We start from the raw sequence: 14050 nt of genomic DNA on the forward strand, positions 1-14050 counted from the left end.
GTCTGTGTCAATCTGCTCTGTGTCTTGTCAGTGCAAATCTGCACTTGCAGTTAGCACTCTCCCAGTGTATGCCTATCTTCTCTATATGTCTTGTCTGTGCAATCTGCACCTGCATATATAATTATTCCCAGTATTTTGCCTTTGCCCAGTACCAGCATTTCCAGCTCTCGCAGTATTTGGCCTTTGTCCAGTACCACATTTCTAGCATTCCCAATATATTCCTTGAGTCCAATCTACTCTTGTATGTGCAATCCCCAGTATATGTTTGTGTTTTCCTGCATATTTAGTAAACTCCAGTACCTGCCTGTGTCCACATCTCCCTGAGCTGCTGAGCTAGTCAGCTCCTGGATTTCTTAGTGATTCTTAGTACATTCTCAGTAATCTCATGCAAGCCGGTAATCAGGATTTCTAATTGTGTTCCAGTGTATCTCCAGTGTTCTAGCAATAACTTAACGTAATATAGTTTCCGGTCTTCTGCCATTCCCAGGTACCTGTCCAGAGGGCTGTGACCTGCTCACTTGGTGCAGCGGAAAACCAAATCCCAATTGGAGGGGTCACTGGAGAAAACCACCAAGTGAGTTAGACTCCGCGCCTCTGGGCAGGTCTAGCCAAACCAGGGTTCGGCCGCAAATAGGAGACCTAGCCACAGTCACTCCGATAGTCACCTGAACCCCCCCGGCTCACCATCCTCCACAGAGGATCACTTTCACCGGATTGTGACAGATAGGTGAGAGGGGGAAGATTCAGGACAGTGAGGCTGAAATAGACAGGTCTGTGGAAGTGCAAAGGAAATGTATGGTGATACAGTTCACTGGCAGACCGCCAGATCCTGAACCCCCTGATTTGGTGGTGGAGACAGGTGGGTTGGTTTGTGATGGTATAGGTGTTGAGGGTTTAGAGGTGGAGGGTGAGGGGGAGGAGATCCCCCGGGAGAAGTAAGAGAAAGGTAAGTATGGTTCCAGTTTCTATAACCAAGAAATGTGGATCTCCAGCCCATACAATGTGCCACGATTAATATGGCTTCCATAGTTTCTGACCAAGCTCGTTTTATGGCCTTTGATTTTTTCAACACTGTTGAGGTTGATTTTTTGTTTTTGCAAGAGACTAGGCTAAGGGAGTTGGCTGCCCTACATAGAGTAAAGAGAGAGTGGAAGAAGGGGCCATCTTTCTGGTCTCTTTCGGTCGAGCCGGGCGGTGAGGTGGCAGTACTTTTTACTGGTATGGTAACTGTACACAAGATTATAGAGTTGCAACTGGGTAGGTGTATGGTTTTGGACGTCACCCTGAGAGGGCACGACCTGAGGCTAAGTAACATCTATAGCCCGCATTCAGCGTGGGATAGGAAGTGCCCTTTCAGGGAGATAAAACCGTTCCTCTTCACGGCCCGGCAGGCAGTTTTTGGAGGTGATTTTAACACCGTAATTCAGACTTTAGACAGGGGAGGCTACAAAACAAGGCTGGGTTATGATTCAAAATTTTTAGTTAGGATGATTATGGAGGCGGGTCTTGTTGATGTGCATGTTTGTCATCACCCAGACCTCACAGGTTTCACATATTTCAGTGGTAGTCGCAGATCTAGGATAGATAGGTTTTTTGTTAAGGAGACTCTGAAGACATTGCCTCTTGAGGTGAGGTTGGTGGAGTTCTCTGATCACGTTTTTCTGAGTGTTTCCTCGAATGTTGCACAAACCCTTCAGAAGGGCAGGGGTGTGTGGTGTTTGGACTCTAACCTCCTGAATGAGGAATGGGTTAGACAATCTTTCAGGGACTTCTTCCAGGCACAGCAAATGCTGTTGGAGGCAGGGTGGAGTAGATCAGAGTGGTGGGAGGAGGCTAAGAGAAGGATTCAGAGTTTCTTTAAGCGGATCAGTAGAGATAAAAGCTTGAGAAAACATAATGTCTACCAATCTTTGAGAAGGAAATTGGATTTCCTAATCTCTGAGCAGGGAGATGATGGGGAAATCTCCCGAGTGAAGGCTCGGATGAGGGAGTTACAGTATGATCAGTTTTCCTCCTTGGTTCTGGAGAGGGATTACAGGATATACCACTCACCCGATCCTTACCAAAGCTGTAGGAGTTTAGCTGAGGTGAAAGAAATCAGGGGTCTGCGTGATGACCAGGGTGTCCTTCAGGAGAGTAGGGAAGGCATCCTGGGTGTCATTGTGGAATATTACTCTGACCTATTGTCCGAGCATCCACTTATTAGGGAGAGGATGGAGACTTTTCTAAGAAAAACACCCGAGCCAGGGAAGCCTGATGCCTCTTTTGATTGCTTGGAGAGTGATATAGGGGTGGATGAGGTCAGGAGAGCGATTGATGGATTATCCATCAAGAAATCTCCAGGCCTGGATGGGTTAACAGCCGAGTTCTACAAGACCTTCTCGGACATCCTGGCCCCACGGCTGGTGGAAATGTTCAATACTGGCTTGGGGGAGGGGAATCTCCCCCCTCCATGAGGTTGTCTGCCCTTATATTACTGTCCAAGGGTAAGGATCCCCTGTGTTGAGAACTGGCGCCCCATAGCACTTCTCAGCACAGGCAGGAAGATTTTGGCAAAAATAATTTTTACCAGGCTGATTGAGTTTTCAGAACAGCTGCTTTCAGCTTCTCAGCATTGTACGGTGAAGGGCCGTAGCACTTTTAGTGCTGCCCTAGATATCCAGGAGGCTGTTGGGCGGTGCCGTGCTGAGAAGTGGAGAAAGTATTTGCTGGCGCTGGACCAATCAAAGGCTTTTGACCAAGTTAACCATGAATACCTATGGGCTGTACTGGAAAGGTATGGGATCCCAGTGAGGGTGGTGAATTGAATAAAGGTTATTTACAGTAAGGTCGAGAGCTTCCCACTTGTGAATGGTTAGGTGGGTCCTACCTTTGATGTTGGTTCTGGAGTCCATCAGGGATGCCCGCTGAGCCCTCTTCTGTACGTGTTTGCAATCAACCCCTTCATTAGATGGCTAGAGAGCGGCATGGTGGAGCGGGTAAGGTTGGGTCCAGGGCCAACATTGAAGGTAGTTGTGAGGTTCTGAATTTGTTGTGGACCCAGGGTGGTGATAGGAGCAGATACAGAAGCAGACTTAAATGAAAAAGTGGAGTGTTTAATAAGTGACTTAGAAGACATGGGAATGGCAAATGAAAAAGTCCAGGTATAGCACTAAAGTGCACTTGATAACTGTAGTGGGGGTTAATGAAAAAATGTCCCTATAGTGACAGGCAGGAACAGTCCAGTATACAAGTATGGTGAGCTGAAAACAGAATGCAGGTATGATGAGCTGTAACTGAATGCAGGTTTGGTGAGCTGTAACTGATGCAGGCAGAGGTAGTGAAGTCCAGCTGGGAGTGAAATGAAGCAAGGTGCAGAGAAACAGCAGGTTCAGGTACTCAGGCAGGTGGGAAGGTATATGGAGGGTGCAGGGTAAGTCCAGCACTGGCAAAGGAAGGAAGGCTCTGGACCTTCCTAAATAGTCAGTGCCGCGCTGTGACTGGCTGGAATGAGCACATGACCTACCAGGATTGAACAGCTGGAATCACATGGCCGCAGGCAAGATGGCGGTGCCCATGCCAATGGAACGGAAACACCACCAGACCTCTCCAGGCCTAGTGACAATGTGCCCGCACAGAACCACGTGCAGCCAATACCCCCTCGCCAAACACCAGCACCGCTGCCAGAGACCCCCCACCATAACAACCTCACAGGTAATACCCGGTGACTACCATGCCAAGAAACCATGGCCGTGACAGTACCCCCCCTTATTGGTGGCCTCAGGACACTCACCAGGCTTCTCCGGATGGGCAGCATGGAACTTCTTGATGAGTGCAGGAGCATGGACATCTCGGGCATCGGTCCAACAACATTCCTCTGGGCCTTAGCCCCTCCAGTCCAGTAGGTACTGCAAATGTCCTCTGCGGAGATGGGAATCCAAGACCTGGGAGACCTCAAACTCTATGCCTCTTTCTGTCTGGACACGGGGAGAAGCAGGCAGGACTCTGTGGAACTTGTTTAGCACCAGGGGTTTCAACAGGGAGACATGAAAGGAATTGGGAATTTTAAGATTATGGGGTAGCTGAAGGCGATAAGCCATGGGGTTAATGACTTCTATGATGGAGAAGGGCTCAATGAAGCGTGGAGCAAATTTCATGGATGGTACTCTAAGTCGTAGGTTCCGGGTGGACAACCAGACCTGGTCTCCAACTTGCATACGTGGTACTTTCCTACGCCTCTTATCAGCTTGAAATTTGTAACGGGAGGATGCCTTCTCCAGGTCAGTACGAACTTGAGACCAGATTGAAGCAAATTTCCGTACAGTGTCTTCTATAGCTGGGACATCAAAGACGGGCAGGCTTTGAAATTCAGGGACCTAAGGATGAAGGCTGAAGACCACTTGGAATGGTGTTTGGTTCGTGGAGGAGTGGTAGGAGGCATTATGAGCAAATTCAGCCCATGGCAGCAATGCAGACCAATTGTCTTAGGAAGATGTCATAAAAATCCTCAGGAAGGTCTCAAGGTCTTGATTAACCCTCTCAGTGGAGCCGTTGCTTTGTGGGTGATACGCCATAGAAAAATGTAGCTTTACTTGCAATGCAGAACATAAGGCTCTCCAAAATTTTGCTGTGAACTGAACACCACGGTCAGAGACAATCTCAGCAGGAAGACCATGGAGACGGAAAATATGTTGAGCAAACAAGTGAGACAAGTCAGGGGCAGAAGGCAATTTCTTTAGTGGTATGTAATGGACCATTTTAGAGAATCGGTCTACTATGACCCAGATGGTAGTGAACCCTTGAGAATTCGGCAGATCCATGACGAAGTCCATTGAGAGATGCGTCCACAGATGTGATGGAATAGGTAGTGGTAATAACTCACCAGCCGGTGCCTGACATGAAGATTTATGCTGGGCACACGAAGAACATGAAGAAATAAATTCCACCACGTCTGCTTTCATGGATGGCCACCAATAGCCTCTCTTTAAAAATTCCAAGGTCTTCCGGGTACCTGAGTGACCTGCAAAGTGAGAGGAATGAACCCAGGTGAGGAGCTGCTTGCTTAACTCCGGGGCCACAAAGGACTTCCCTGTAGGGGGCTGTAACTGTAAGGTGCCAAAGACTCTTGACTCCAAAACAGGGGTATTTTGTTGATTCTCTGATTTGTCATCACAGAGGAAAGATCTGGACAAGGCATCTGCCTTTTGATTAAGGGCTCTAGACCGGAAGGTCAGGGTGAACTGGAACCGAGCAAAAAATATTGCCCATCGGGCCAAATGAGGACTCACGCACTGAAGATTCTTGAGGAAGAGAAGATTTCTATGGTCCGTGAAGACAGTGAAGGGAAACTTGGCCCCTTCCAGCAGGTATCTCCATTCTTTTAATGCTAACTTTACTGCTAAAAGTTCTTGTTCACCAATGGCATAATTTCTCTCGGCAGGAGAACATTTCTTGGAGAAGAAACCACAGGGGTGAACTCAATTATCGTCATAACACTGGGAAAGAACTGCACCCACGGCCTCTGATGACGCATCCACTTCCACTAGAAACGGCCTATCCAAATCTGGCTGTCGTAAGACTGGAGCTGAAATAAACACCTGTTTTAAAAGTTCGAAGGCGGTCTCTGCCTCAGGTGACCATAGGACAGGGTTAGCGTCTTTTCGGGTCAACGCGGTAATGGGAGCCAATAATGATGAAAATAGTTTAATAAAACATCTATAGTAGTTGGCAAACCCAAGCAATCTCTGGATGGCTTTCAAATGTTGAGGACGGGACCAATCCAAAATCGCCTGCACCTTCTTGGGGTCCATTTCTAGACTGGAGCCACAGATGACATAACCAAGGAATGGCACACTAGGAACCCCAAAAACACATTTCTCCAGTGTGCAGTAAAGGTGGTTCTTCCTCAGACGGGACAATACTTCCTTCACATGTTCATGATGTTTTGTTACAGAAGACGAAAAAATCAATATATCGTCCGGGTAAACTACAACCGAGACGTACAACAGGTCCTGAAAAACTCATTTACAAAGCCCTGAAACACGGCAGGGGCATTGCACAACCCAAAGGGTATCACAAGGTATTCAAAGTGTCCATCTCTAGTATTAAAGGCGGTCTTCCATTCATCGCCAGCATGAATGTGGATGAGATTATGAGCCCCTCTCAGATCCAGCTTTGAGAATATGATGGACCCTTTAACTCTGTCAAACAATTCTGTGATCAGGGGAAGAGGATACCGATTCTTAATCGTTATATCATTGAGGCCCCGGTAATCTATACAAGGTCTTAGGCCTCTGTCTTTCTTGCCAACGAAAAAGAAGCCGGCTCCAGCGGGAGAGGTGGAAGGTCGAATAAACCCCTTTGCTAGGTTGTCCTGGATGTACTCTGACATGGCTTGAGTCTCAGGTACGGATAGAGGATAGGTGCGACCACGGGGTGGCATCTTGTCAGGCAGCAGCTCGATAGGACAGTCCCATTCTCTGTGGGAAGGTAAGACGTTCGCCTGTTGCTCTGAAAAAACATCAGAGAACATCTGGTACTCCTCGGGTATAGCTGGAGATGGTAACGAAGCTGTCTTTCTTACAGGTCGTATTTTGGGAAGACAGGATTTCTGACAGTCAGTTCCCCATGAAAGAATCTGCATTGAACACCAGTCTATCCTGGGATTATGTTGACATAACCAGGGTAGTCCTAAAATGATTTCTTGAGAAGCCTCTGGTATCACCTAAGAACTTTAAAGACTCGGAGTGGAGTGCCCCAACATGAACTAATACTGGTTGAGTTTTCTTGGTGACCACTCCTTTAGCTAGAGGACGTCCATCTACAGAAGTCGGAGAGATTGCGTGCTTGAGAGATGAACAAGGAATCTGTAGTTTATCAACTAGGCTGGAATCATGACGTTTCCGGCTGCTCCAGAGTCTAATAGAGCAGAGACGAAGACAGGTTTGAGATCCAAAGCTAAGGAATTCTTGAAATCTTTAGTATTTGGGGACGGGCACATAACTCCTAACTTGATGTCCCCGAGGTCAGTTAGGAATGGGTGTTTCCTGACTTGTGGGAGCAGGAGGCCACCAGGTGACCCGAATCTCCGCAGTACAGACAGAGGTTTTTTAGCATCCTTCTCTGATGTTCCTCTTTGGAGAGATGGGTTTGGTTCACCTGCATGGGCTCCTCATCTGTAGGAGGATGGGGTGAATGGTTAGGCAAGGGAGACATACATGACCTTTGCTGGTCAGTTCTGTGCTTTTCAGCCTGACGTTCTCTGAAGCGTAGGTCAATTTTGTTACAGAGTGAGATCATATCATTTAAGTTGGTAGGAAGCTCACGGGTAATCAGATAATTTTTTAATCGGTCAGAAATGCCATGCCAAGAGGCTGAAGTGAGGGCCTCATCATTCCACTTAAGCTTTGATGCCAAGATTTGAAACTGTACGGCATATTGGCTGACAGGACGGGTTCCTTGTCTCAGGGTCATGATGCTGGATGATGCTGACACTGTGCATCCAGGTTCATCGAAAATCCTCCTGAATGAAGATACAAAATCTGTATAGTTATCCAGCAGCGAGTCTGAATGCTCCCAGAGTGGGGAGGTCCAATCCAAAGCTGAGCCGGTCAGCAAGGACACGATGTATGGCACTTTAGTTCTAGCGGTGGGGAAGTTATCAGGCTGTAACGTAAAGTGTATATCACACTTATTTAAAAAACCACAACAGAGCTTAGGATTGCCATCAAACTTGCTTGGCATGGGTAGATGTAGACGAGGGGACACCCTGGTCCCTGTATTACCAGGCACAGGAAGAGGTGTAGTTGCTGATACCCCAGGGGTGTTTAACGTGGTTTGCAGATTATCTTGGCGTTTAGACATCTCCTGTAGGAACTGGGCCATTTGAAGTTGCATAGCTTCCAGGTTTTCTAAACGACCGGCACTACAGCGAAATAAATCCACTCCTGACTACTGTTCCATGGCCGGATCCATGGGGCCAGTGCAAACTGCGAGGTCTGAATTTGTTGTGGACCCGGGGTGGTGATAGGAGCAGACACAGAAGCAGACTTAAATGAAAAAGTGGAGTTGTTAATAAGTGACTTAGATGACTTGGGAATGGCAAATTAAAAAGTCCAGGTATAGCACTAAAGTGCACTTGATAACTGTAGTGGGGGTTAATGAAAAAATGTCCAGATAGTGACAGGCAGGAACAGTCCAGTATACAAGTATGGTGAGCTGAAAACAGAATGCAGGTATGATGAGCTGTAACTGAATGCAGGTATGGTGAGCTGTAACTGATGCAGGCAGAGGTAGTGAAGTCCAGCTGGGAGTGAAATGAAGCAAGGTGCAGGGAAACAGCAGGTTCAGGTACTCAGGCAGGTGAGAAGGTATATTGAGGGTGCAGAGTAAGTCCAGCAGGTGGGAGCAGGCAAGGTTCAGGCTAGAAGCGTATTACAAACAGGCAGGTAAGGCACAGGTACTCTCTCTTAGCCGCAGCTGAGAAACACGTTGCACTGGCAAAGGAAGGAAGGCTCTGGACCTTCCTAAATACTCAGTGCTGCGCTGTGACTTGCTGGAATGAGCACATGACCTACCAGGATTGGACAGCTGGAATCACATGGCCGCAGGCAAGATGGCGGCGCCCATGCCAACGGAATGGAAACACCTCCAGACCTCACCAGGCCTAATGACAATGTGCCCACACCGAACCACGCGCAGCCAATGCCCCTTGCCAAACACCAGCACCGCTGCCAGAGACCCCCCGCCATAACTACCTCACAGGTAACACCCAGTGACTACCATGCGGAGAAACCCTGGCCGTGACAGTAGTGGCCTACGCAGATGATGTCACAGTGGTTTTGTCCACTGTGGCAGAGGCACAGCAGGTGGAACAACTCATCTGTGAATATTCTGGGGCCTCTTGCTCCAGGATAAACCAGGAAAAGTGTGAAGTTTTCTGGATGAGGGAAGAAGGTGATGAATTTGACCCTTCGGACAGCCTCCCCCTGGCCAGTCCACAGATAAAAATCTTAGGTATTTATTTTGATCATGGTGACTACAGCACCCTAAATTGGGTAAAGAGGCTGGAAATCGCATCCCAGAAGGAGGCGGTGGAGACTCTCCTTTAGGGAAAAGGTTGATTTGTGCAAAATCCATTTGACCCCGGTGTTTATGTACATTAGTTATGTCTGTTTTTTGCCTCAATCTCTGTGGTCCAGGATAAATGCACTGTTTTTCCTGATGTTTTGGGAAAACAGGATGAATATCAAGAGGGGCATTACCTACAGATCAAGGGAAGAGGGGGGCCAGAATATGGTTAACCCGGTTGTGTTTTTTGTCTCAATCTTTGTCAAGCTTAACCTTGGGAGTCTGTTTTTAGAGACTCCCCCCTCAATGGGTAGAGGGCTTCCAGGAATGGGTGTTGCCCATTCTCAAAGGTTGGATAGAGGGTGGTTGGGTGAAAATGCTCTGGTTCCGGCAGGGCTACCTCCCGATCTACGCGATCCTGTGCCTGAAGAGGCTGTGGGGTGTGGAAGTGGGTGATGTCAGGGACTCGGTTGGGGGCAAGTATTTTGCGGGCCTACTTTCATGTTCCACTGTCTCTGAGGGATTCCCCAGAGCAGGTGTGTTTGGAGGGGTTAGCTCTGATTAACTGTCAGAGGATACCTCTGAAATTTAGGGACATCACCTGGCTTTCCTTTCATGGAAGGCTGTATGTGAGAGGGAATCTCAAGTGTAGAAGTGCCAATGATCGTGGTTGCCCACGGGAGGAACGTCAGGGGGAGGAGGAGACCATGGACCACTTCTTCAGTGAGTGTCCCTTTAACATAAAGGTTTACCAGAGAGTTTCAAGAGCACTGCGTATCCCCTGCCTTTCGGGGCTGAGTTACCCTGAATGGGCTTATGGGGCATTCAAGGGATATGGTAGGTTTGATTTATGCACAATTTTTTTAGTTAGTTTAGCTGTTCGGTTATGCATGTGGAACGCACAAATTCAAATTGGCATTAGAGGGAAAGTCCTCCACTGTGAGGGAGTAGTGGGTGAGATTCTGCACGAGGTGAAACGGATGATGGATATTGACAAGGAAAGGATGGACGCCGTCAGTTGGTCCCGTTTGTGGCGCAATCTGAGGCCCCCTTGATTGGGTAGCGAAAGTTTTCCTTGTCAGTTCTGGAAACTTCCTTATTTCTTTCCTTTTCACGTAGGGTGGACGAAATTTTGAGGAACGCTTTACATACACTTAGGTAATTATGGTTACGTTTCTGCTACTTACGGGATAGGTTAGGTTTTGTATAAGAGTTAGGGGGGAGGAGGGGGGGAGGGTGTTCGGTTTGGTTGTTTAGTTTGTTTTTTTTCTCGGGGTTGGTGGGGGTTAGTGTGGGATTATGGTTGAGGTTGGTACGTGAAGATAAGTCGGTCTTCAAGGATTCTGAATATGGTAAAGATGTGACAATTGCTTTGTAAATATGTGTATATGTATATATGAATAATTATTTATTTATCGATTATGTATTGTCGCAATCTCCTTTAATAAAAACAAAGATATATGATGTATACACGCAGGCTATAGATATATGAAGTATGCACGCAGGCTATAGATATATAATGTATGCATGCGGGCTATAGATATATGATGTATACCCGCAGGCAGCTTTGCAATTGCAATCCTTGCAGATATGGTAATGCGGCATCACGCCTCATGTGAATTACTTATCCATTGTCCAACACAGCATCGGATACTCTGAGGAACATCAGACAGCTAAGTGACCCATGGGGTCACCGCAGATGAGAGGAAGAGGCCTGGAATCTCCATCAGCTGACGGAGATCGTGGTCTCTTCCCTCCCCCCCAATGACGGCAACATGCCTACGTTTGGGGAAACGGAGGCTATCGCTGCTTCCTCCCCTCCCCATCGGAAATCTGCGTTCTGCAGTGCACTGCTTACTGAGGCCCATAATCCGCTCATCACACCTGGCAATAAGGTTTCTGAGCTCAGTGGTGCCATGAGCGCAGAGAGTGGAGCAACTGAGCATTGTGGGAAGGTGATACGATCGGATGATTCATCCATCTACAAATTCACAAGTGCAGTTGTGACATCGACTTAGTGACCTCTGCAGCCCTGAGCGCTGCTTGTGAACGGCCAAGGGTTCTGGTGTCTCTGTGATGCTGCGGGCAGCGTTTTGCTGGCGTGATTTGGGTGCAGTCATCTCTTAGAGGTCATTGCTAATCGCTACATCATGGAACCATGCGATCATCTTTACACCATGGGATCATCCTTACACCATGTGATCGCCCTTACACCATGTGATCGCCCTTACACCATGTGATCGCCCTTACACCATGTGATCGTCCTTACACCATGTGATCGCCCTTACACCATGTGATCGCCCTTACACCATGTGATCGCCCTTACACCATGTGGCAGCATTTATATCCTGGCGGGAGCGGTGTCTGCTCTTTCCTGTCTCCTATTCCACCACTTATTGATCCTCTCCTTTCTGGTGTCTCTTTCTGCGTTCCTCAGACCACAAACACAACTCTGCACCATCCAATGTACATATTCCCCATTCAACTCTCTACTGTCTGATCCCACTGCCACTGGCTTTCTCTATGCTGATGGTGGCCATGGTCTGTGTCACCATGGTTACTCACAAGATGGTGGACATTCATCTGTCGCTATGGATACTCACAAGATAGCGTACATTTTTCTTTCTCCATGATTATTTGTCATTACAAGATGTTGGACAGTCCTCTGTCAATTATTACACACATGATGGTAAACATTCCTCCATCACCATGGTTATACACATGATGGTAAACATTCCTCCATCACCATGGTTACACACATGATGGCGGACATTACTGCAGACACACAAGAGAAGTTGATATTATTAATGTGGAACATATATATGAGTAAGATAAATGTACAGACAGCAGGGACCATATATACATAGAAATTACAATTATACAGAAACTTGCACCATCTTACAAGTGTCCGATCTTCATTAGGATGGAGGCCTAGAACCAGATGTGTTATTCTGTCACCTCCTGTTGGAGGACACGGGCATCGTACTGTGCGCTGGAAGCAGCTTTGGACAAGTAGGACCCTATCACATCCGGTAAGCGCAGAATCGTTATTTGTGTATGAAGATATTTGTTACAGTGCAAATACCTCTACCTCGTCCTTCTCACTCAGGTTATTGTGTTCCTAGATATTTATTATTTACTCATTCTCCTGTATAATGTCAGGGAATGCATAGGCACAGAGGGAAAGGAGGGGATATAACAGCACAGAGCAGGGAAAGGAGGGGGTATACCGGCACAGAGCAGGGAAAGGAGGGGGTATAACAGCATAGAGCAGGGAGGGGGTATACCGGCACAGAGCAGGGAAAGAAGGGGGTGTAACGGCACAGACCAGGGAGGGGTATACCGGCACAGAGCAGGGAAAGGAGGGGGTATAACGGCATAGAGCAGAGAAAGGAGGGGGTGTAATGGCACAGAGCAGAGAAAGGAGGGGGTATAATGGCACAGAGCAGGGAAAGGAGGGGGTGTGATGGCACAGAGCAGGGAAAGGAGGGGGTATAATGGCACAGAGCAGAGAAAGGAGGGGGTATAACGGCACAGAGCAGGGAAAGGGGGGGTATAACGGCACAGAGCAGAGAAAGGAGGGTATAACGGCACAGAGCAGGGAAAGGAGGGGGTGTAACGGCACAGAGCAGAGAAAGGAGGGGGTATAACGGCACAGGGCAGGGAAAGGAGGGGGTGTAACGGCACAGAGCAGAGAATGGAGGGGGTATAATGGCACAGAGCAGAGAAAGGAGGGGGTATAATAGTGTAGAGCAGAGAATGGAGGGGGTATAATGGCACAGAGCAGAGAAAGGAGGGGTGTGATGGCACAGAGCAGAGAAAGGAGGGGGTATAACGGCAGAGAGCAGAGAAAGGAGGGGGTATAATGGCACAGAGCAGAGAAAGGAAGGGGTATAATGGCACAGAGCAGAGAATGGAGGGGGTATAATGGCACAGAGCAGAGAAAGGAGGGGTGTGACGGCACAGAGCAGAGAAAGGAGGGGGTATAATGACACAGAGCAGGGAAAGGAGGGGTGTGACGGCACAGAGCAGAGAAAGGAGGGGGTATAATAGTGTAGAGCAGAGAAAGGAGGGGGTATAACGGCACAGAGCAGAGAAAGGAGGGGGTATAACGGCACAGAGCAGAGAAAAGAGGGGGTATAATAGTGTAGAGCAGAGAAAGGAGGGGGTATAACGGCACAGAGCAGAGAAAGGAGGGGGTATAACGGCACAGAGCAGAGAAAGGAGGGGGTATAACGGCACAGAGCAGGGAAAGGAGGGGGTGTAACGGCACAGAGCAGAGAAAGGAGGGGGTATAACGGCACAGAGCAGGGAAAGGAGGGGGTATAACAGCACAGAGCAGGGAAAGGAGGGGGTATAACGGCACAGAGCAGAGAAAGGAGGGGTGTGACGGCACAGAGCAGAGAAAGGAGGGGGTATAATAGTGTAGAGCAGAGAAAGGAGGGGGTATAACGGCACAGAGCAGGGAATGGAGGGGGTGTAACGGCACAGAGCAGGTAAAGGAGGGGGTATAATGGCACAGAGCAGAGAAAGGAGGGGGTATAATGGCACAGAGCAGAGAAAGGAGGGGGTATAATGGCACAGAGCAGGGAAAGGAGAGGGTGTTATGGGACAATTGATTATAGTGTAATAGTGAATATATAAATACACGGTTACCTGATATAAAACATAGATCTCTCTGTGTTCTAGGTTATCTCTGCTCCCTCCTATCGAGGAACTGAAAACTATTCTAGAAAAGATCATTGAGTTCCATGGAAAGTTTATGGCAGAATATTCCTAAGGGACAGAACACCTAGAGATCATATTAGCACAGTCCTTGCACATAAACCAATACCCTCTCCAAGTAATTACCCCGACTACACCCAATGAGTACTCCCCCAACTACACCCTCCGAGTACTCCCCCCGACTACACCCTCCGAGTACTCCCCCCGATTACACCCTCTGAGTACTCCCCCCGATTACACCCTCCGAGTACTCCCCCAACTACACCCTCTGAGTACT

The 14050-nt window shown here is 48.1% G+C and overlaps 1 protein-coding gene across 1 annotated transcript in view; it reads left to right on the forward strand.

The window, feature by feature from the left end:
- The window catches only part of LOC148442167 (alanine aminotransferase 2-like), a 384891-nt gene extending 371063 nt beyond the window's left edge, over window positions 1-13828 (forward strand). The window contains exons 10-11 of the mRNA XM_088464134.1: window positions 11971-12080; window positions 13738-13828. Coding sequence (XP_088320260.1) covers window positions 11971-12080; window positions 13738-13828 — 201 coding nt within the window. The remainder of the gene's footprint in view (window positions 1-11970; window positions 12081-13737) is intronic.
- Window positions 13829-14050: the final 222 nt, after the last annotated feature.

The sequence above is a fragment of the Taudactylus pleione genome, unplaced genomic scaffold (genome assembly GCF_031769625.1).
Source record: "Taudactylus pleione unplaced genomic scaffold, aTauple2 ptg001597l, whole genome shotgun sequence".
NCBI classification, from domain to species: Eukaryota; Metazoa; Chordata; class Amphibia; order Anura; family Myobatrachidae; genus Taudactylus; species Taudactylus pleione.